Genomic DNA, 23975 nt, shown 5'->3' with positions numbered 1-23975 from the left:
ATTGTTCTTGATTATTTTTCCCCTCATTTCCTCAATTTACATTTCCCCTATGTTTACTGAAAGGCAATTATATATATATAGCACTTTCTCAATTTTTCACTTATTCCTTCAGAACTGTTCCTTCTTTCAAAAAGTTCATTCCATATGGGTAGTTTCTCATCATTTTCATCTCCATTTTCACTACTTTTGCAGTTATCAGGCATAACAAGTTTAATTACATTCATAAAAATCCAAAAAGCATGGGTATAGGACAATATCCTAGGCCAAGAAATAACTCAAATAATCAAGGTGAAGACAATCTCAGATGACCTCTAATGCCACAGTCAATGTAAGCATCACTGACCATGTCAAGCTCTAAAATTCTAGTAAATTTTACTAATAATAACAATGTTTTTATATCTGGCAAGTCTTTTCTTAAAGTACTCTAATAAAGAAAAATTTTCTTAAATAACTAAAATATGTTTAGAAGACCAAAAATACACAATTCTAATTTGAACCTAATATACTTTTTCCTATAAAAAAAGAAGAGATGACCGTTTTCTTCACTACCACCTCTTGCCTAAACAAAACACATCACAGTAATAGCAAAAAGCAGTAAACACCATTGGTGCTGCCCAGAAATGACTCATAAGGAAGCTGGATGAATTTGATCTGCTGGAAGATCATTTTAATTGTACATAAATAAAGCCTGTCCTATATAGGCACAGATGGAAATTAAAGTGCCAGGTAGATTATTAGGGAATACTCTTAACAAGAAATTGGTTCATTGCCCTGAGGCTCTGAAATTTTCTCCTTGTCAGCAAGCAAGACCTGGAGATAAAGAGGCAAAGTACCTCAAGCAAGGGCATTGTTCATTAATACATTTTATGCCAACTACCAGCCACAAAATTTTACTATGCTTTTATGTTAGAACAGTGCTTTGATCGAATCCCTGACCTGAAATGGAAGGCAAAAAATAATCCACATTAACTTTAATTAGCAAGAATGTATAAAACTGTCTGGTTCTTCTATGTTTCCAATGATTAAAATACAAACCTTTTAAAGAGAAACAGTGATGAAAAGTGAAAAAAAAAAAAAGAACAGCTTGATTTACCTGTCTCTGATAATGCTTTCCAAATTAACATGAAACTGAACTCTAAAAAAAATAGACACTGAAAAGTATGAACATGCCCCCACTGTTATAACAATATTAGCAAATTGATACTAAAACAAATGAACACTAGATTTTCTATCTAGAGAAAATATACACAAACCCAAACATATGAATAATATTTTCTCAAAACACAATTCTTTTCTGATCAGTATATGCCTAGAAGGACGATACTACAGAAAACCAGGGCCTCCATGCTTGAGAACATCATACCCTACTGAGCCAGAACTGGTACCAGGGTAACACCCTGCAAGATGCTTTTAAACACTATGTATACACACACACACACACACACACACACACACACACACACACACACACAAGAATCTATAATCCTACACATATGAACTCAATTTATGTTTTAAGTTAATTTTAAAAATACTGTAGACCATTAGTAAAATGAATAGGTATGTCAAAGAATGGGAGGTAATATTTGCAATATATGCAATCTGACAAGCCTTGTACCCACAAGACATAAAAGACTTCTAAAACTTGACCTTAAAAAGGGTGGCCTGGTCAATGTGGCTCAGTGGATTGAGCGTCATCCCATGCACCAAGAGGTCATTGGTTCCATTCCCAGCCAGGGTACATGCCTGCATTGCAGGCTAGATCCCCAGTGGAGGGCATGCAGGAGGCAGCCAATCAATGTTTCTCTCTTATCGATGTTTCTATCTCTCTCCCTCTCCCTCTCTAAAATCAATAAAAAGATATTTCATATATATACATCCTATATACTAAAAGGGTAATATGCAAGTAGACTGAAATCCAGAACTGAACAGCCAATCAAAGCGTAATATGCTAATGATATGCTAAGGATGCTCAACTGCTCGCTATGACAGGCACTGACCACCAGGAGGCAGACAGTCAACTGGTCAACCAGTTCTTATGACATGCACTGACCACCAGGGAGCAGACAGTCGACCAGTTTCTATGACGTGCACTGACCACCAGGGGGCAGATGTTCCAACAGGCAGGTTAGCTTGCTGCTGGGGTCCAGCCAATTGGGACTGAGCGAGATGGGCTGGACATGCCCTGGAGCCCTCCCGCAGTCCCTCCTCAGCCCGATCATGCACCAGTGGGGTCCCTCAGCTTGGCCTGCACCCTCTCAAAATCCGGGACCCCTCGGGGGATGTCAGAGAGCTGGTTTCAGCCTGATCCTGCAGGCCACTCCCCTTGGGAGTGCACCAGAGACAGGGCTCATAGCTGGCAAGCACCTGGGCGTGAGCCTGCAGCAGGCACAGTGGGGCCGGGATGAGCGGGAGCGGCAGGTAGGAGCTGCAGGCGGCGTTGGACTGCGAGTTCCAGCCCATTCCCTGCAGGTCACCCAGAGGGACCCCACCCGTGCACAAAGTCGTGTGCTGAGCCTCTAGTATATATATATAAATCCTTCCACTTTCATGTGTGGTTTGTTGAGAATCACCATAACCTGAAGACATTTCTTTGAAACCAGTTCTTCTAAGGAAAGAACATACAGTTCAATTTACTTTCTCACCAAATTTCTCTTGCCTTGTAGAAATTGTTTAACCCAATCTATAATAATAAAAGCGTAATATGCTAATTAGACTGGATGTCCTCTGGACATCCTTCCAGACGACCTTCTAGACGAAGCCAGGGCTGTAAGGGAAGCCCGGGTCCTGGGTGCCAGAGGGAAGCCGGTGCTGGCAGCCGGGGGAAGAAAGGCATACTCTTGCACGAATTTCGTGCATCAGGCCTCTGGTATATCCTATCTAATAAAAGAGTAATATGCAAATCAACCATCACTCCACTACACCCACAAGCCACGCCCACCAGCCAATCAGGAGCGAGTATGCAAATGAACCCAGCCAAGATGGCTGTGGCCACGGAGAGAGCAGGAGGCTTGGGTTTCCCCAGCAATGGAGGAAGCCAAGCTTTCTGCACACCCTGGCCAGCCCAGGCCTCCATTCAAGGCTACAAAGTTTCAATTTTAGAAGATAAATAAATCCCAACAAAAATGGCGGCAGCCACAGAACTGGAGAGAGCAGGAGGCTTGAGTTGCCCCAGGCAATGGTGGAAGCCAAGCTCCCACAGCCCTGGCCTGCCTTAGCCTCCACTCAAGGCTACAAAGTTTCAATTATAGAAGATAAATAAATCCCAGATACCAAGGCCTCTGCTTGGGTCGCCGGGGGGCGTGGCTGGCCTGCAAACCACCACAGGCCCCTCGCCCAGGCCGCCCCATGCCCCAAGGGAATCCCCACCCTGATCCGGGACACCCTTCAGGGCAAACCAGCTGGCCCCTACCCATGCACCAGGCCTCTACCCTAATAAAAGAGTAATATGCAAATTGACCATCACTCCAACAAACAAGATGGCTGCCCCCATGTGGTCAAAGATGGCTGCCCTCATGTGGACACAAGATGGCCACCACAAGATGGCCAGCAGGGGAGGGCAGTTGGGAGGGACCAGGCCTGCAAGGGAGGGCAGTTGAGGGCGATCAGACCAGCAGGGGAAGGAAGTTGGGAGGGACCAGGCCTGCAAGGGAGGGCAGTTGGGGGCAATCAACCCTGCAGGGAAAGGCAGTTAGGGATGACCAGGCTGGCAGAGGAAGAAAGTTGGGGGCGACCGGACCTGCAGGGAAGGGCACTTGGGGGGGGATCCAGGCCTGCCGGGAGAGCAGTTGGGGGGGACCAGGCCTGAAAGGGAGTACAGTTAGGGGTGACCAGGCCTGCAGGGGAGGACAGTTAGGGGTGACCAGGCTGACAGGGAAGGGCAGTTAGGGGCAATCGGGCTGGCAGGGGAGCAGTTAGGTATCAATCAAGCTGGCAGGGGAGTGGTTAGGGGGTGATCAGGCTGGCAGGCAGAAGCGGTTAGGGGCAATCAGGAAGGCAGGCAGGCAAGCAGTTGGGAGCCAGCAGTCCTGGATTGTGAGAGGGATGTCCGACTGCCCGTTTAGGCCCGATCCCAGTAGGATCGGGCCTAAACGGGCAGTCGGACATCCCTCGAGGGGTCCCAGATTGGAAAGGGTGCAGGCTGGGCTGAGGGACACCCCCACCCCATGCACAAATTTCGTGCACCGGGCCTCTAGTATATAAAGGGCAAAGTCTTGATCAGACACTTCGGAGCAGAGGTACAAAAAAAGAAGCAGATGGAAGTGTGCTTCAGTGAGCTTAAGGAGATGCAAACTAAAGTTGCTTCTCAGCCCATGAAGCACCCACAAGGCAGCTCCACTCTTAGGTATCTGCCCAAGAGAAATGAGACATGACACAGAAAACAGGTACAAGAATATGCACGACCTTAGTCACAAGAGCCAAACCAGAGAAACCCCCAGCTCCACCAGAGGCCAGGCCAGCACCTGTGGCATGTCCCCAGGAGGAGTGAGTGGTGACGCAGGAACCCCAGCCAGACACCCAGACACAAAGGGCAGGCTGCAGTTCAGCTCCGTTAAAAGGTTTCACAGAGGCAAATATAAGGAGTGGGGGCAGAAACAGGAGCACTTGCCTCCGGGGGTCAGGTCTGGAAAGGCTTAAAGGGTTTCCGGTAGCTCTAGTCCACCTCTAGTGGCCATGACAAGTCAGCAGAGGCCACAGTGATTTCTCAAGGTTTGGGAGGAGGGGGTAGTTTCCAAGACTAGAGCCGGAAATTTGGGGTCAGTGCGGCCCCTTCCTGACCCACAGATGAGTGCTCACATGGCCTCTCCTAAGTGTGTGAGGCAGGCCGGGGTCTCTGCCCTCCAAGTAAGGCACTAATCCTACCATGGCCTGCCCTCCGGACCTCAAGTCATCCTAACCACTTCCCAAAAGCCCACCTCCACCCTCACACAGGGTCAGAGCTTTGACTTATGAACTGGGGGACACAAACACTCATCCCACAATAAAAGTGGACCTCAGGGACCACAAGAATGTTTTCTATAATGATGGGCAGGTTACACAGCTGGATGCATTTGTTAAAACTGGTCAAACTGGACTATGCTCCTCACTGTAAGGGAACTACACCTCGAAACCAACTGAATAAACGTGATTCATTTTCTATCCTGAAAACCTTATTGGAGCCAAAAAGCTAAATTACTGGGTAATTTCTACAAGGCAATGAGAAATTTAGTGAGAATTTAAATTGAACTATATGTTCTTTCCTTAGAAGAACTGGTTTCAAAGAAACGTCATCAGGTCATGGTGATTCTCAACAAGCCACACATAAAGATGGAAGGATTTTCGGTCAGTTGGTCAGCGGTCAGGTGTTGGCAGCACAACCATGTGCACTGCCTCCCCAACAGGAGGCTTGCCTGGGCGACCACCAGGAGCAGGGGGTCACCACCAGGAGCAGGGGGACACACAAACACCCGCTGCCTTCCAGACTGCGCCTGCAGGAGGGCGTGGGGGATGATGGTCCAGTAGCTTGATTCAGGTGTGCTGACCTTTCTGTTTCTCCCACTGTTGGACACAGCAGGGAAGGCCAACTAGATGTACACCCACCTGTGTAGGTTCAGCTGATCATCTTCTAAGCCAGTCAGGGAGTCCATGTGAAAAGCCACTCTCAAAGAAAAACTGTTGAGACCCTATTAACACTGCTCCTCGATCTAAAACACCCATCATGTGCTATGAGAGAAAATAAATGCTGCAGTTTGACTGGACATAAACAAAAGTTCCAGTCTGTGGGTAGGCAGGACACACGCTGCACACCTGAGAAAGATGTGGGCCAGGGATCGCACCTGAGGGCACTGCATGCTGGGCAACCATCAAAGACATCCATGCTGTGGTCCTTAAATGACACACATCTGACCCTGAACAGAGGGTTGTCGTGCATGCGCCAGGAAAAGAAACTTTCTGCATAATCCAGACTCCAAACCCTCTGGTTTCTCTTTGGTATCTCTCGCCCTACAGATTAACTCAACTTAGACTCATTTTAACGTACTGCTTAAAAAACTTGTTATAGATTTTCTGTATGACTTTTAAAGTAATGTTCTATAATATTTGATATTTAACTGTATTTCTTATTAAAGAAGTCTAAGCATGAACTACAGAAATAGGTAAGGATTCAAGGAGTAAAGTGAAACACTACCTATACTTTTCCAATCCATTCCTGGAAGGAGCCTTTGCAGTCACCTGACTGCAGAACAGACGGACTGGGAAACAAAAAAGTTGAAAACAAAGTCAAAGGAAGCTAGCAAATTTCCAGGAGCACTTATAAAACAGAAATTCTGCTTCTTTCCCTGGAAAAATACATCAAAAAGGAAAAACACTAAACACAAATAGGAAGTAAAGGATGTTCTAATTAAGAAGCTTAGAAATGTGAAATTAGGCCATTCGTATTATATATCAGCCCAAGTAAAATGATCATTGACTTGCAGATGTGATACAGACTCTGATGGCATATTGGGGGGATGGCAGTGGGGAGAATGAAGTCTATAAGGGCTTTTAATTCCAAGCTAGGACAGAAGAACTAGAAGTATAAATTTCAAAGAGAAATTTCTAAAGCATTTTATCCACCTCTATTGGGACAACCAAAAATAAAAAGAAAAGACTATGTATGCGCTGACAGTTGTAATCTGTATAGAAATCAACAGGTTCAGCTGGTCCTCATCTTGCATATAAAAATTCATTGGAAAAAAGAAAAAGATGACTCCAGAAGCACTGATGAGCAAATGCTTATCTCCACTGAATGGTTCTTGGAGACATAATAAAGGTTTGAACACTGTGTAGCACAAACAAAATTTCCCTAAAACCTCTTAAGTTTCTCTCTCCCTAAAACTCCACCTCCCCACAAAGGAGCAGACATCTCTCGGGTTCTCCTGTCTTCTCTCTCACACTTGGCCTCCCTGATTGCCCTCTTCACTCCCTCTCATCCACTCTGACCCTCTGCCTCCTTCCACTCTCTGGGATATAAGTTTTGGCTTCTCAGGACTTCTTCAGGTTTGCACTGACACAGATTACTCTGAAAAAGCCTAAAAGTGGAACAACAAATAGAAGAGTCTTCCTGACAGAAAGAAAAGGGAAAAGTAAGTGAATGTTTTATTCACTTTAAAATGGGGGTGGGGGATGAATATTGCACTGATCTAAATCCTACCCTCAGGTATCCTTTTTAACACATTCATTAACTGTATAAACTAGTTTTGTATAACCTAGTTCACGGCTTTCTGTCAACCTGGTCTGGGAGACTTTCACATCACCCAGACATAACGTAGCCAGAGCCAGCTCATCCTAAGTACGACTCAAGCACCTGTAAGAAAATATGCACTAACATAAACACTGGTATCACAAACATTAGGTTTGATCAACCAAAATCAAGAAGAAAAGGAAACTTTCTTTTCCTTGCAAATTAGTGTTAGCATGAAGGCAGCAAATCTATTAGCATACTAGAGGCCGGGTGCACAAAATTCGTGCACAGGAGGGGGGGGAAGTCCCTCAGCCTGGCCTGCGCCCTCTTGCAATCCAGGAGCCCTCGGGGGATGTACAACTGCCGGTTTAGGCCCGATCCCACAGGGATTTCTGCGGGATCGGGCCTAAACTGGCAATCGGACATCCCTCTTGCAATCCAGGACCACTGGCTCCTCTAACCGCTCGCCTGCATGCCTGATCACCCCTAACCACTCACCTGCTTGCCTGATCGCCCCTAACCCCTCTACCTGTTTGATCATCCCTAACCACTCGCCTGCCTGCCTGATCACCCCAACAGCCTCTGCCTGCCTGATCACCCCTAACCACTCACCTGCCTGCCCGATCACCCCTAACCCCTCTGCCTGCCTGCCTGATCGCCTCTAACCGCCTCTGCCTGCCTGTCTGAGTGCCCCTAACTACTTGCCTACCTGCCTGATCGCCCCTAACGCCTCTGCCTCGGATCCCACCAGCCAGGGCGGTTGCCTCCGCTGCCGCGGCTTCATACGGAAGGATGTACAGAAGGACATCCAGAAGGTCGTTCATCTGTCCGGTCTAATTAGTATATTACGCTTTTATTATTATAGATGCCCTAAGCCTGGTTTGTCTACTCATAGCACAAGAATCTTGTCTACAAAAATCACCAGTGATATCTGCAAACAATGCTTTAAGAATTTTAAAGGAAGAGAAGGATTAATAATATTAAACCACAAAGAAAGATGAGAACTATTCTCAATAGATTAAGCCATAATTAGATACAGATATGTAATAGCTCTAAATATTAAATGCTAGTTCCCTTACACTTAGAAAATAGGGAAAATATGTAGGCAAGTGTGGCTTAAGAGATCCTCTTCTCTGTTCCAGAATTTTCTTACACTGTTTGGGAACTGTGAATTCACTTCCATTTGGACTATCATGTCACATCCTACTTTCAAGGTCTGTGCCACTAATTACAGAATAGTCTGACCCTCTAGCTAGTAATTGAACAAAAGTAAAATCTGTAACATTCCTTTTAGAAGAAGTTTTCTCCAATAAACTTGCTGTGAAACAGCTGAGGCAATTCATTTACCAGGAAATGGCCCTTGGACCATGTAGTACCTCTCTCATCTGTGCTCTGAGTATAATGGGTGAGGGGAGGGTCTTTTAAGATGCTCCTCTGGATAGAAAGAGTAATTTCCAGAATGAAGTAGGGATAAAGAGAGATCCTGCATAGGCAAAAGTGTATCTGGATGGTATATCAAGCTGCTTATAGCAGCAAAGCAAAAATCCAATTTACAGCAGCTTAAAGAAGAGCACGCATCACCTCACGCACATAATGGAAGAGTCTGGAGACAGGACTGCATCAGACCAGAGCAGCAGCTCCAAGACATTTCAACCCAAGCAAACCATACCCTCACTAACATGTTCAATGGCAAAAAAGGTGGCTTTCCTGCTCTGGATCCTTTTATGAGGGAGGGAAACCTTTCTGAGAAGCCCCGAGTTTCCCTGGCCATCAGACTGTACTGGCCAAATCTGGGTCATATGTGCATGCCCTAGGATAGTGGTCAGCAAACTCATTAGTCAACAGAGCCATATATCAACAGTACAACGATTGAAACTTCTTTCGAGAGACAAATTTTTTAAAGTTAATCTTCTTCTAACACCACTTCTTCAAAATAGATTCGCCCAGGCCGTGGTATTTTGTGGAAGAGCCACACTCAAGGGGCCAAAGAGCCGCATGTGGCTCGCGAGCCACAGTTTACCGACCACGGCCCTAGGAAGTTAGGAAAATACGAATCTGGCATTTACAGCCTCTACACATGATATTTGCTTAATAAATTTTATTCATCTTTCCTAACTGAAGAAAGTTTTACTATTTGGCTATCTAAACTGAAACTTACTAAGGTCTTCGAAATAACCTTAACTTGATTGATTTTTCCACCCTTCTAAAACCCAAGTTTATCTACGTTAGTGCTACTTTGAGAGTTAACATTTCTAAAGCATTTCAAATCATCAACTAGGTCCTAGTACTATTTTCTAAAAAGTTATATAAATGCAACTTGGTCAATGTGGCTCGGTTGGTTGGGTGTCATCCTGTGCACTGTAAGGTCGCCATTGGATTCCCTGTGAGGGCCCATGCCCAGGCTGCAGGTTCAATCCCCAGTAGAGGGCGTTTGGGAGGCAACTAATCAATGGTTCTCTCTCATATTGATGTTTCTCTCTCCCTTTCCCTTCCTCTCTCTCTAAAATCAACAAAAACGTATTTCAATATAAATTATATTACTGCTTATCTACAAAAAAGAATCTCAAAGTAAATTATAAGGCTGAAGTGATAACAAAAGTATATCTGATACAAACTCCCCATATTTTCTCTAAAACAACCTATGGATGAATTTTTATTATGTTTTTCTCAGAGAAACTCTTTAAGTACTCATTAACCTAAATATACTGTCATGACAAAGTCCTTATCCTAGAATTAATAAAATGTGTTTCTACTTCCAGAGCAAAAATAGATGAGTGGTCAGCTTGAACTTTCTACAGCATTAAGCATCTGCCAAATTACTCAGAACCCTCTTAGGAAAAGCCATGATCCTCACATACTAATTAAATGAGCCAATGCTTTAATCACACGTTAGATAACTAATCTATTTCAATCCTGATAATCTAATTAACTAATTCTGGTAAATAAATTCCAACCTTAGTCCAAAATGATTAGAGGATTAAAGTTTAACATCAGTGAATACAAACTGAAAGAGGCCCACTATAATGAAGTTCAAAATGGTTTATTCTCCTATTAAAAAGTCTGTTTATAACCTGAAATTCAAGAATTAAAACACAAGGTTTTCTAAACCAGTTCTAATATTGTATCTCTTGTAATTATATTAAGTGAATTCATGCTTCTTGGATTAAAATTCCCAAACAGGGTACTCTTCCTTGATTATTCTATATAAAACAGTTTTACCATCTCTAACCCAACCCTTGCTATTTTTTCCACATCACATTTCACCTATTTCATGCCTTTCTGTGTTGTCCTATGTTGCTCCATAAGACACATGATAGATTATTTTGGTGCTCTATCTCCGGTGCCTAAAATAGTGCCTGACACACAGAAACTTAATAAATGTGATGGATGAACAAATGAATGTCTTAGACATATAGACTCACTAATAGTAAAATTGTATTTTACTGATCTACATTTACTTAACTATGGTATAATAATTTCAACAGCACAAACAATAAACAAAGCAAAAGAAAATAAACAAACAATTGCTACTAACACCACTGCTACCACAGAGGCAGCCACCGTTATAAAGTCCGTTATGTTGCCTGGCTGGGTGGCTCGGATGGTTGGAGCATCGTCCCATGCACCAAAAGGTAGAAGGTTCGATTCCCAGTTGGGGCATGTGCAGGAGACAATGGATTAATGTTTCTCTCGCACATATCTCTTTCTCTCAATCAATTAAAAAAAAAATCCTCGGGTGAGGCTTTAAAAAAAGTCCTGGCCGGTGTGGGTCTGTTGGTTGGAGCATAGTCCCGTATACGGAAAGGTTGCTGGTTCCATTCTCCGTCAAGGCACATACCTTAGTTTCTAGTTGGATCCCCAGTGGGGACACTTACAAAAGGCAAACCAATCAATGTTCTCTCTGACATCAATGTCTCTTTCTCCCTCCCTTCCTCCCTCTAAAATCATTTTCCTTTTAAAAAGGAAAGAAAAATCAATAAACGTATCCTCAGGTGAGGATTAAAAATAATAATAATAAAATGTTTTGTTTTAACCTTGGAATAAACAATTTAATTCTAACAACAAACCATGTGGATATTAGTTCCAGCTTATGAATGAGGAAATTAAGGACAAGAGAGGTACAGTAAGATGCCCCAGATGAAACAGAGGATAAATAAATTGATCTAAAACATAAGAGATCTGGCTCCTAATGCTAATCTGTGATGTCCAAGTATCATTAAAGGACAAAGACAATTTTATATCACAATAGCAGGTACAGAGCCCATCTATATAAAGAGCTGAAGTCACAGTACTCAGTGATTCCTACAACTGAACATCAGCCTGCAAGAACATGGGACATGTTTAAAAATTAAACATCATTTGAGTCTTTCTTCCAAAAGAAATACCAGAGAGTCACTGACTGGTCTAGCAAATAAATGGAGTTAAAGTATAAGTAACTTATATTCATTTAACCTGGCCTTAGGTTAAAGTATCCAGTGAGACTCCAGTATGTAATTTCTCCTTAATCCAATTCTATCTTAATTTCAGCCAAAATCATTTCCTACAGTCTTTCTACTGATTGCTTCTTCATTAGCTTCCATTTTATATTTTTCATCTAACCTATTTATTTACAATTTTTATATGACTGGTCAAGCTCATTTTTTGGTCCATGAAATAAATGTAATTGATTCTGTGTGCTAGTCATGGTTTCTTAAACATTTACTCATTACTTCCACCCACATATTTCATCTTTCCTTAGAACTGGTAGCCAAGTAAATGCTCAATGCTCCTTTCAATGTCTACATTTATAAGCTGCTACAAGATAACTTTCTCCATAGGAAAACTCACATTAAAGATATGCCTCCAAGCCACTGTAATATATCCGGATTTAAGCAGTTAGAATAAAATCAGTCTCACTTTTCTATAATACAAATATTATCTCAATTTACAAGTGACATAAAGTCAATAAACATCTTAATTCACTACTAAGAAAAGTTGTCTAACAGTAAATAAATCACCTAATCACAGTGTTTCTTAGCAATGTGAGTGGTTGAAATATAAAAGCAGTTTAAAAGTTATGAGAACTACTTTTAAATTAAACAGTCTTATAGTTCTTGTGCCTTTAATTATACACTCAAAGACCTCTTGTTCCAGTTCCCCACAAACTTACGCACTTCATTAGACAAATGCATTGTTTTTCATACTATCACGTGTTTCAGAAGGATTTTTCCACTTGACAGTTTTACTTACTGTCTTCGAAGCAGTATTAATGTACTGCATCACCATTTCTTTTTTGATACTGAAGTCCTTTTCCCGCAATGGTGCCTTCTTATCTTCATTTAAATTCATATCTTCCTGGAAAACACAATTAAAAGCCTCATTTTAGAATCTAAGTAGAGCAGCCACTCTACATACACTATGAATGGAAAATCAATAATTTGTGACTAAAGCAGCATTAATTGTTTTGGAATGATTTACGTGTAGTTCTGCCTGGAGAAGAGACAGAGAAAAAGAGCTGAGGTATAGAGAAAAAGTATTCTAGATCATCTTCAGAAGTAAAACACTTACCAAAACAGCTTTTTAAATTCACAGCAGGCTAGTAAAATTACATTCACATCACTGTAGATAATTAGACAGTTGAAGATATCTGCCTTTCATAAAGTCAGTAGGTTTTAGGATTAACAATTTCAACATATGTGTGTGTATATTTTTTTACAACTGTACCTGAAGCTATCTCGTACCATATTGAAAGAGCTGCTCCATGTATCATAAAAATTAAAAAGTAAATAAGCCAACCACTTTACAGATTCTGATAACTACAAGCAACTATTGTCAAATACCTAGTACTGATTCCCCCAAATAAGTGAAGCATTCTATAGTTTTAATCCTCTTCTCCATTACATCTGAAATACTCGTTAACTACTTAACTTTACTCGATGTTCTAAATTATGTAAACATTACAATTATAAAAAGAGGTTACCACCTAAAAATCTAACATTGATCAAGCACCATTCGAAACAAGGGTTTAAGTGACCTAGATGTTGCTACAGGCCAATTCCTCACTAAAAATACAAGTCACATATATTCACATAAATATAAGAATTGTTACTAGGATCTATCAATTAAGTTGCTAAAATAAAAGGCTGTTCTGGCAAAGGAAAGGAAATTAAGACAGAAGAGGCTGAAGGAGAAGGGCAGCTCAATAAGATTTCCTCCTGATCTTAACCTTGGGTTATTGTGATACGAAATGTAAAACACCTGAATGTATACAAATGCCATATCCACTTAGAAATGAGGCCATAAAATTCAGAACGCTGGATCACCTAAGGAGCCCAGCAAGTTAAATGTCTTCCAAGTTTTAGAGGGTGCTACAATTCATCAGACACTGTAGTTTATGCCATTAGCTGACTCAGATTTTGGCTACCAAACTATTCAAGCACTTAAAAGTCAAAATTCCCTTCATTGAACCTTGATATAAATATTTAGGATCTTATAAGTTGTTCCATTTGACACTCCAATAAAAGGTAGTAATTAGTAATGTCTCTATTGGCTGTTCTAATTAGTAATATCCTATTATGTGAATAACTAGAGGCCCGTTGCACGAAATTCATGCACGGAGAGGGGGGTGTCCCTCAGCCCAGCCTGTACCCTCTCCAATCTGGGACCCCTCGAGGGATGTCCGACTGCCCGTTTAAGCCCAATCCCGGTGGGCAGTCGGACATCCCTCTCACAATCCAGGACTGCTGGCTCCCAACTGCTCGCCTGCCTGCCTTCCTGATTGCCCCTAACCGCTTCTGCCTGCCAGCCTGATAACCCCCTAACCACTCTGCTGCCAACCTGATTGATGCCTAACTGCTCCCCTGCCAGCCTGTTTGCCCCCAACTTCCCTCCTCTGCCGACCTGGTCACCCCTAACTGCCCTCCCCTGCAGGGTTGATCACCTCCAACTGCCCTCCCTTGCAGGCCTGGGTCCCTCTCAACTGCCCTCCCTTGCAGGCCTGGTCCCTCCCAACTGCCCTTCCCTGCTGGCCATCTTGTGGTGGCCATCTTGTGTCCACATGGGGGCAGGATCTTTGACCACATGGAAGCAGCCATATTGTGTGTTGGAGTGATGGTCAATCTGCATATTACTCTTTTATTAGATAGGATAGAGGCCTGGTACAGGGGTGGGGGCCAGCTGGTTTGCCCTGAAGGGTGTCCCAGATCAGGATGGGGGTTCCCTTGGGGCTTAGGGCTGCCTGAGAAAGGGGCCTGTGGTGGTTTGCAGGCCAGCCACGCCCCCTGGCGACCCATGAGGAGGCCCTGGTATCTGGAATTTATTTACCTTCTACAATTGAAACTTTGTAGCCTGGAGCAGAGCCAAGCCTTCTGCTTGCTCCATGGTCAGCAGCCATTTCTGCTGGGGTTAATTCACCTTCTATAATTGAAACTTTGTAGCCTTAAGCGGAGACCTGGGCCTGGCCAGGGTGTGCGGAAAGCTTTGCTTTCTCCATTGCCGGGGGTAAACCTGGCCTGCTCTCTCCAGCTCCGTGGCTGCCGCCATTTCTGTTAAGATTTGTTTACCTTCTATAATTGAAACTTTGTAGCTTGAGTGGAGGCTTAGGCCTAGCAAGGGCAGGCGGAAAGCTTGGGTTCCTCCGTTGCCTGGGAAACCTTGCTCTCTGTGGCTGTAGCCATCTTGGTTGGGTTTATTTGCATACTCGCCCTGATTGGCTGGTGGGCATGGCTGGTGAGTGTGGCTTAGGCGTAGCGAAGGTGCGGTCAATTTGCATATTGCCCTTTTATTAGGTAGGATGGTTTATTTTGTTTCATCTTTTTCCCCTCTAAGCCAGTGATTCTCAACAGTCTTTAACACCATTTAGGATGCATTTGGAAAATGTCTGGGGCATTCTGGTTGCCACTGTGACTGAGATGATGCTACCAAGATTTGCCAGGGGAAGGTGTGCTGGACTTTCTGCAACACACGGGCTAGTCCTACATAATAGAATAAATAAATAACAAAAAAACCATCCTGTTTCCCCAAAGACAGATAGGTGCACATACCTTAAAAAAGAGAGAGAGGAGAGAGGTAGGGAGAGAAAAAGAGTGAGAAAAGTTTTTAAAAAAAAGCCAAACCCCACTGGGTTGCTCAGTGGTTGAGCACTGACCTATGAACCAGGAGGTCACATGCCTGGGTTGCAGACTCGGTCCCCAGTGTGGGGTATGCAGGAGACAGCTGATCAACGATTCTCTCTCACTGATGTTTCTCTCTCTCTCTTCCTCACTGAAGTCAATAAATATATATATATATATACATATACATATCCTACATAATAAAATGGTAATATGTAAATTACCATCATTCCGCTACGCCCACGATTGGGCCAGCAGGAGGCGCAGGGGGCGGGACTCAGGGTGGCCGGGGTAGCTGATTGGGCCAGTAGGACGCTGAGCTCGCGGCGCCACTGGCGCCGCGAGCTCAGCGTCTATGCCATGGCTGCGCCGGAGGCTTTCGAAAGGCCTGGTGCACCAGCGGATAGACAGCCAGCTCCCCCGCGATCAAAAGCCAAAGCGGGGGAGCTGGCTGTCTGTCTGCTCCGGCACAAGGCCTTTCGAAAGCCTCCGCCGCGCCGGAGGCTTTCGGAAGGCCTGGTGCACCAGCGGACAGCCAGCCAGCTGGTGCACCAGGTGCATGATTAAATCATGCACTGGGCCTCTAGTTATATAATAAAATAAAAAGAGAAAGAGTGAATCATAATTATCTAAGCCTAAACTCTAATTCAATGGAATTAGATGTAAACTGGAATTCATATGTAAATTGCTGCATATTAAATATTTCTTATTGTGTGGTCTTAATATACATTGGATTTTCCAAGAATTGAACTACCAATCTATAAATTACAGTCACTACAGTCACACTTTTTTAGTGTTTTCTTTTTTCTTCTTCTTTTTTTTTTTTTTTTTTTCGCTTTACCAATAGTTGTGTTCCATTTCTGAAATTTAGGTATCCCAGGGCAATACTGCTTTTGATATTTGAATCACCAGAAGAGCACACCTATATCAGCCTACACTGCAGCTGTTGTACTCACAGGGCATAAGGTAGAGATTCAAGAGTGTGACTGTGTTGAACCTTCTTGAGTAGTTATGGCCCATTGTTTATATTGAAATAATATTGTTTTATTATACAGAATGGTGAGATGTCATATTGTTTTTCTAAATTATAAGTATAGATAATATAAGCTCTCTATAAAGATTTTCACTGGAAAAGAAGGAATGGAGACGTTAGGGAATAATTATTACTAAATTATTAATAATAATAATTTAAGGGGCTAAGAACATTGAGAACCTGTTTTAAATTACTCACTACTAGAGGCCCGGTGCACCGATTCGTGCACCAGTGGGGTCCTTCGGCCTGGCTTGCACCCTCTCACAATCTGGGACTCCTCAGGGAATGTCAGACTGCCAGTTTCGGCCCGATTCCTGCAGGCCAGGCTCAGGGACCCCACCGGTGCATGAATCCATGCACCCAGCCTCTAGTATGCATATAACATCTTTGGTTAATCTCTTCCCGCCCTCCCCCTTCCCCCTTTCCCTCTGAAATTCATCAGTCTGTTCCATGTTTCCATGCCTGTGCATTGAGCATCTGTCCCCTGGTAATCAGTGTGCATCATAGCTAGTCACACATACGTTGAAACACCTACTACACTGCATAGGTATAAAATGACACTGAAGCTGCAGATTTTAAAACAGCTCTGAAATAGTAGTTTACCTCAATACAGCAATATATTGTTACATGTATACAATTCATTAAATATCTATCAAGAAAACACTGAGCAGAAAATACATAGAACATATAATTGTATAGGGCCTCGTGAGTAATTTGAATGAAGTCAATATTTCAGTATTGAGAAATAAATACCTACTCTTTAAATGGAAAAAAATCTTAACAGTTGGCTATTTAACTGAATATTATCTCATTCAAAACTAACTTAAGCAGTCATCAAATCAAAATTCAGTTTCTGTCTGTCTGAAGAGTAATTGTTTTTGTTGTTATAGTTCTAATACTTTAACAACATAAATTGTAAATTAACTTTTTTATTTTTATTAAATTTGTTGGGGTGACATTGGTTAAAATTATATAGGTTTCAGGTATACAATTCTATAATACATCATCTGCATATTATACTGTGTGTTCACCAAATCAAGTCTCCCTCTATCACCATTTATATCCCCTTTACTCTCTTCTACCACCCTTTTCCCTCTGGTAATCACCATCCTGTTGTCTGTGTCTGAATTGTTGGTTGTTTGGGTTTTGTTTTGTTTTTTGTGGGTTTTTTTTTTTTTGGGGGGGGGGGGTTGGTGTTGTTGTGGGGTTTTTTTTGCCTTAATCCCTTCACCTTTTTCACCCAGCCTCCCCCATCTTCCCCCACCTCTTACAGCTGTAAGTCTGTTCTCTGTATCTATGAGTCTGTTTCTATTTTGTTAGTTTATTTGTTCATTAGATATTACATATAACTGAAATCATATGGTACTTGTCTTTGTCTGGCTTATTTCACTTGACATAATATTTTCCAGGTCCATCTATGCTGTCACAAAAGGCAAGATTTCCTTCCTTTTTACAGCCAAGTAGTATTCCACTGTGTAAATGTACCACAAGTTTTTTATCCACTCATCTACTGATGGGCATTTGGGCTGTTTCCAAATCTTAGCTATTGTAAATAACACTGCAATGAACATAGGAGTGCACATATTCTTTCTAATTAGTGTTTTGGGTTTCTTCAGATATATTCCCAGAAATGGAATCTCTGGGTCATAAGGTAGTTCCATTTTTAACTTTCCACAGTGGTTGCACCAATTTGAATGAATTTCTATTGGTGCAGATAAGCTAAAACTGTGATTGCCAATTTTAAACACTGTTTGTTTTGTATGTTTTTATTGATTTCAGAGAGAGGAAGGGAGAGGGGGAGAGAGATAGAAACATCAATGATGAGAGAGAATTATTGACAGGCTGCCTCCTACACACCTCCTACTGAGGATTGAATCCACAACCTGGGAATGTGCCCTGATGGGGAATCGAACCATGACCTCCTGGTTCATGGATTAATGCTCAACCACTGAGCCATACCAGCCAGGCTTAACAATGTTTTTAATTTTTATTCTAGTCATTAGTCCTAGTCATAATATATGTTTGTTGTTATTTTTGCAGTTGTTTTTGACACAATGTTTAGGCCGAGTCCAAAGGTTGGTTTGCCCTGTTTTAACCCTTTGCACTCGCTTGCTTTTTTCTCGATTCCTTTATTCTAATGCTAACCGTGTCGAGTCACACTCGACATCCGAGTGCAAAAGGTTACATTTGAAAGGTATGAGGAGTTTAGATTTACAAAGCAATTCCTCTGGGATGATAGTTCCAAATCCATTTTAAAGTGGCTCTGTTAATATTCTTTACATATATGTCTATCAAATCATCACATTGAATGCCTTAAACTTACACAATGTTTTGTGTCCACTATCTTACCTAATAATAGACAAACATGTAAATTGACCGTACCTCCGCTATGCCCACCAGCCAATCAGGAGTGATATGCAAACTAACCCAACAAATATGGCGGTTAATTTGCATACACAGGCGCAGAGCGACGGGGTGGGCGGGACACTTGTGTCGTCGCCATGGCGACAATGCAGGCATTTCACCCCACCCCCAGTCTCTCAGGGCCTCTGGGCAGCGTGGGAAGGCGGGGCCGGAGCGGAAAGAGGCAACTCTGGGGCAGGAGCAGAAAGAGGTGGCTCCGGGGCTGGGCCAGAGTGGAAAGGCGGTGCCGGTAGCCAGGGAAAGGAAGACCCATTCTAGCACGAATCTTCATGCATCGGGCTTCTAGTATTTCAATAAAGCAGAGAAAATAAAGAGTTCAGTGTCTAGTTTGTTAAGGTTTAGCAAATTTTAGAGACATTGATTGTAGCTGTTCTTATGTAGAAGGCCCAGCAAGGTATCAGAATATAGGGACATTCTACAACATGAAAGGGACCCAGTCCCCCAGGAGGAGTGTGTAAGGAATAAAAGTACATAAAGAAAAGACAGGATGGCCAGAGGCAACACTGAAAGCAAATAAAAGGACAGATAGAAGAAGAAACTTAGAAAGTAAACTGATAGAATTGGCCAGAAAGGGGAAAAAATCAGGAAAAGGAAAGAAAGTCATGGTGCCCAAAGAAAAATGAGAGCTAAGACCAGTGAGGCTCAGCTGGGTGGAGCACTATCCCTTACTTCAGAAGATGGTGGGTTCAATTCCCGGTCAGGATATATAACCAGGTTGCAGGTTTGATCCCTGGTTGAGATGGGTGTGGGAGGCAACTGATCAATGTGTGCGTGTGTGTGTGTGTGTGTGTGTGTGTGTGTGTGTGTAATCAATAAAAAAAGAAAGAGAAATGCAAAGAAGAGGGAGTGGTCAGCAGAGTTTTATGTTTCAAAAAGAATGTTATGTTCAAAAAGCCACTAAAAATTAGAGGAAAAAAACAAATGCAAAAATTAAAAACTGTAGAGAGAAAGTACCAGAATAAACTACTCTTTGTAGAGAACAGACTCTGGAGGTTCAAGATAAAGGACAGGAGCTAGGAACAAAGGACACACTAGCTTTCTACAGATAGGATGTGGATCCCAAGGAAGAAGCAGGCCTGGACCATCTTAGAGGTACTGCACCCAAAAAGTGACCCAAGCAGAGGAATGTGGTCATGGAAGACTGGTGCAGAAGGCCAGACAAAGGAGATGTCACCAGTGACAAGGAAACTGTAGGCAAGGCTGAGAAGGGGGCCACAAATATACCACAGGCACAATGAATCAGCATTTGTAATCTCTGTCAGGCAAAAGGGACTGTGCCGATACAATTAAGGTTACGAACTTTAAAATCTCCAGGGAAATTATTCCATATTATCTGGGTGTGCCCAACCTAATACATGAACACTTAAAAGCAGAAAACTTTTTCCAAATGGAGGTAAGAGATGCTACAGAAAGGGAAGTCAGAGATTTGAAGCATGAGATGGATTTGATATATCTGAGACATAGGGGCCCACGTGAAGGATAGGAGAGAGCCTTTTAGAGCTAAGACAGCCCCCAGTGACAGTCAGCAAGGAAACTGGGAGCTCAGTCTTACAACAGCAAGGAACTAGGTTCTGGCAACAGGAACTTGGAAGAGGATTTTTCCCCAAAGCCTCTCCAATAGGAGTCCAGGCACCAGACATCGATTTCAGCCTTATAAAACCTAGAGAAACAAGGTGAGCCAGCCTGGATTTGTGGCCATGTGAGACATACATTGGTGTTGTTTTTAAGTCACCAAATCTGCAGTAATTTGTTACAGCAGCAATGAGAAGTACAACACCCCAGAGCAACAAAAAATGCCAGATTATAAACACCATAGGTCGGCAACTGTACTCTCGCTCTTCCTCCCCTCACCTGCAATCTAATCCTAGAGGAGACATTCAGTGTAGAGTAAAGTAATGTGCAGAAACAGAGAAAAGGCCAAACTCACAACTTCTATGGGAAACTGCAGGTGGAGCAGGCTTCAAATGGGGAGAGATGCATTTTTAGGATGAAAATTAAGTTATTTATATTGAACTAAGGTTTTTGTTACCTGAAAGTGAACAGAAAGCTCTGAGACCTGCTGGGGATTTCATCCAGGCGCTGAGAGGGCTGGTTTGAAGAGGCAACGGGTGGGAATACACAAGTCACTTTTGACTTGTACCTACAATGTCACCTCTTTCATAAAACCAGTGACACATATCTACAGTGAGTTCAAGAGTAACTACTGAAATCTGAGTTTTATATAGAATGATGTCCACACAACTATTTCATATAACTAGATCCATAGAGAAACCAATCTGGGCTTTCAGGTAAAACTCTTTTTCACCAAAAGATAAATGGGAGAAAAAGCCCTTAAGAAGTAAAACTAAAAATTCATCACTCCTTTTTAAAAAAGCACACTGAAATTATTACCCAGAGACCAAGTAAATCAATTTCCTAAACAAGTGAAATGAGTACCCATGTTGAAGTACTACACGTACTTCACATTCATTAAGTAATCAAATCAGCACACTGTCTTTCAAAGGACTGTCTTGAGAAGGGAAAAGAGGTTCTTCAAAACAAAGTTTTTACTTCATGTAAAAATCACTTAAATACCTTTGATAATGTTAAATAAGAATTACTTTAAAGTTGCACAATGCGAAAACAAAGGGTCTAGATGAAAATTTTAAATGGTATGAAACCTCTGTAGGCACAAATGCCAAAAGGTTAAAGTTGCAAATTATTGCGTGTTGCTTCATCAAAATAATTTTTATTAATAAAAATACCACCAAAGCTGCAAGACAAAAATCAAACTTGATCTAAATCTTGCATCCTCCATAGACATAGAAACAGCTTTAAATTTGTCAAAAATGTGGTGCCTTGAAAAACCTGAGTAATATCACTAATCCGTATTTAAAGAAGGAAAAAGATGCACCTCATCTTCAGAATAATCAGAAGATCTTCCCTACAACGTACTGTGATAGGATCAAGTAATCATAAAGGAAAGAACCTATTCCTCTTTTTTAAAAATATATTTTTATTGATATCAGAGAGGAAGGGAGGGGGAGAGAGACAAATATCAATGTGATGAGAGAGAATCATTGATCAGCTGCCTACTGCATGCCCCACACTGGGGATCAAGCTCACAACCCCAGCATGTGCTCTGACTGGGAATTGAACTGTGACCTGCTGGTTCATAGGTCGACGCTCAACCACTGAGCCACACAAGCCAGGCTATTCCTCTTCTTTCCCCCTAAGAAATAAATGTCTACTATGGAATGTCACTGAGATTATGTGGTTGTTTTGAGTTCCTCACTTTCAGAAAAGAACTTAGTTGTGACAAACTCATTCATTAGCACATTGGGCAGCCCTGAGAAAGCCACAATTTAATATTCTGCTTAGTAAAGTGAATTTGATTGCAAAAAATCTTCTGACAATGAAGACTTGTTTAAGATTTAACAAGCGATCTGGCCCAATTATTAAATACGTATTCTGTAAATACTTTAGAAATGTCAATAGCCATCTGCCCTGTACATACTATTAAAATTGATACTCTCCACAGGAGAAGGTTAAGACTAACAAAAAACACTTCTGAAGTAATTATGTTCAGACAGAATACCATAAACTATATTCAGTACTTTCCAGGTAGTTGTTTAATGGCTTGTGATATAAAATGTGGCCTCCACAACTGTCTAATATCAATAGCCTACTCGCTCTACTAACTCAGATGGCACCAGCAATTATGATCAAAAAGAAAAAAAAAAATGTTTATCTTAACAAGGCAGTCACACATGAACCAAAAAAGTACCCTTCCAGAATCTCACAGATAATTTAGGTGAGTGGTTCCACATATGATATAGGGATGAGGGGAGAGAAAAGGTTCTTTACCATCTCGAACCCTCACCCTAACCCTATTGTAAAACGATACTTATACACAAGCCTCATTAACACAAGCCTTATTAACACAAGGCTCATTAAGAGAGGCAAAGACAAACAACAACAAAAAAAGTTAAATTTTCTTGTTCTAGGCTGAAATTATATCAACTCATGATGGCAAGAATTAATAAGAAGGTATACAGATTTGTTTACCTAAAACCAAAATCAGCACTTTGTCAAGAACTAACATAATAGGTACTAAGTTCCCAAGCCTAGGCTCATTACAAAGCAATACTAATAAATGTATGTTCAACAATGAAAAGTTAGGAATCTCCAATAGAAATTAAAAACCCCACGAAGACACAAACTAGGCAGTGTTTCCTTCTGGGGTCTTCTGAAAGTTCAGGAGCAACACTGAACACAAATACTTGTTGATGAAAAGAAAATAAGGCAGTATAATGGCAAGTATACCTGCTGATTCTGGCTGAATATTTTTTCAAATTCCAAGCACATGTTACATGTTAACCTAAATAGGTGATTGCAATAATTCCCCCCTAAACTAAATAAGGCTGTCAAAACCAATAGGTGAAATTGACAAATAGAAAATAAATCATGATGCTCAAACAATATACAACTCTTCAGAATGGCATACAAAATCATTTCATAATCTGTCACAAATAATCATTCCAGTCTAATTTTCCCAACCTCTCACTGCCACCCTCCCATCATGAATTATCTGAAACCTACCTCTGTCTTTGCTCACTGCTGGTTTCCCCATGACAAAAGAATACCCTTCACTCTGTATCTTAATCCTGTCCTGAGTTAAGACTTTTCTCTAATCCACTTTTCTCTGCTAAATTTCCCCTAAACTACAGTAGGTCCTCGGTACATCGGAGATCCGTTCCTGCGGCGCGATATAACGTGATTTTCACCGTAAGTCATAACCCACCTACATAAGCACCTACGTCACTCACATGGAGCACATATGCAACAATAATGAAGTGAAACAGTAAAAAAAATTTAAAAGATAACAATTCCTGACCTTTACTTGTGGAAAATAAATAATAAAAAACATAAAGCACATATGTACATACGTAGAAATGACGGAACTTTTTTTTTTTATAAATAAATGGGAGATGGCGACGTAACCATGAAACAACATATGTGGAGTCCAACATAACCCAAGGACTGCCTATCCAGTGATGGCGAACCTATGACACGCGTGTCAGCACTGAAAGGTCCCAGGTTCAATTCTGAGGCGGCCGCATGCCGAGGATGAAACATTTGCTGCTCCTGAGGATGAAACATTTGCGAAATAATGTTTTTTCCTCAAAGTGACACACTACCTGAGTTATGCTCAGTTTTTTGACGAAGTTTGACACACCAAAGGTTGCCC

The 23975-nt window shown here is 41.9% G+C and overlaps 1 protein-coding gene across 3 annotated transcripts in view; it reads right to left on the bottom strand.

Moving 5' to 3' along the window:
• Window positions 1-23975, bottom strand: part of DIAPH3 (diaphanous related formin 3) — a 551015-nt gene that overhangs the window by 465561 nt on the left and 61479 nt on the right. For all 3 annotated transcript variants that reach the window (XM_079778831.1, XM_079778832.1, XM_079778833.1), the window contains one exon: window positions 12428-12532. In XM_079778831.1, coding sequence (XP_079634957.1) covers window positions 12428-12532 — 105 coding nt within the window. The remainder of the gene's footprint in view (window positions 1-12427; window positions 12533-23975) is intronic.

The sequence above is a fragment of the Cnephaeus nilssonii genome (assembly GCF_951640355.1).
Source record: "Cnephaeus nilssonii genome assembly, chromosome: 8".
NCBI classification, from domain to species: domain Eukaryota; kingdom Metazoa; phylum Chordata; class Mammalia; order Chiroptera; family Vespertilionidae; genus Cnephaeus; species Cnephaeus nilssonii.
The sequence above is the reverse complement of the archived record's forward strand: the minus strand, read 5'-3'. Positions and strand labels throughout refer to the sequence as shown.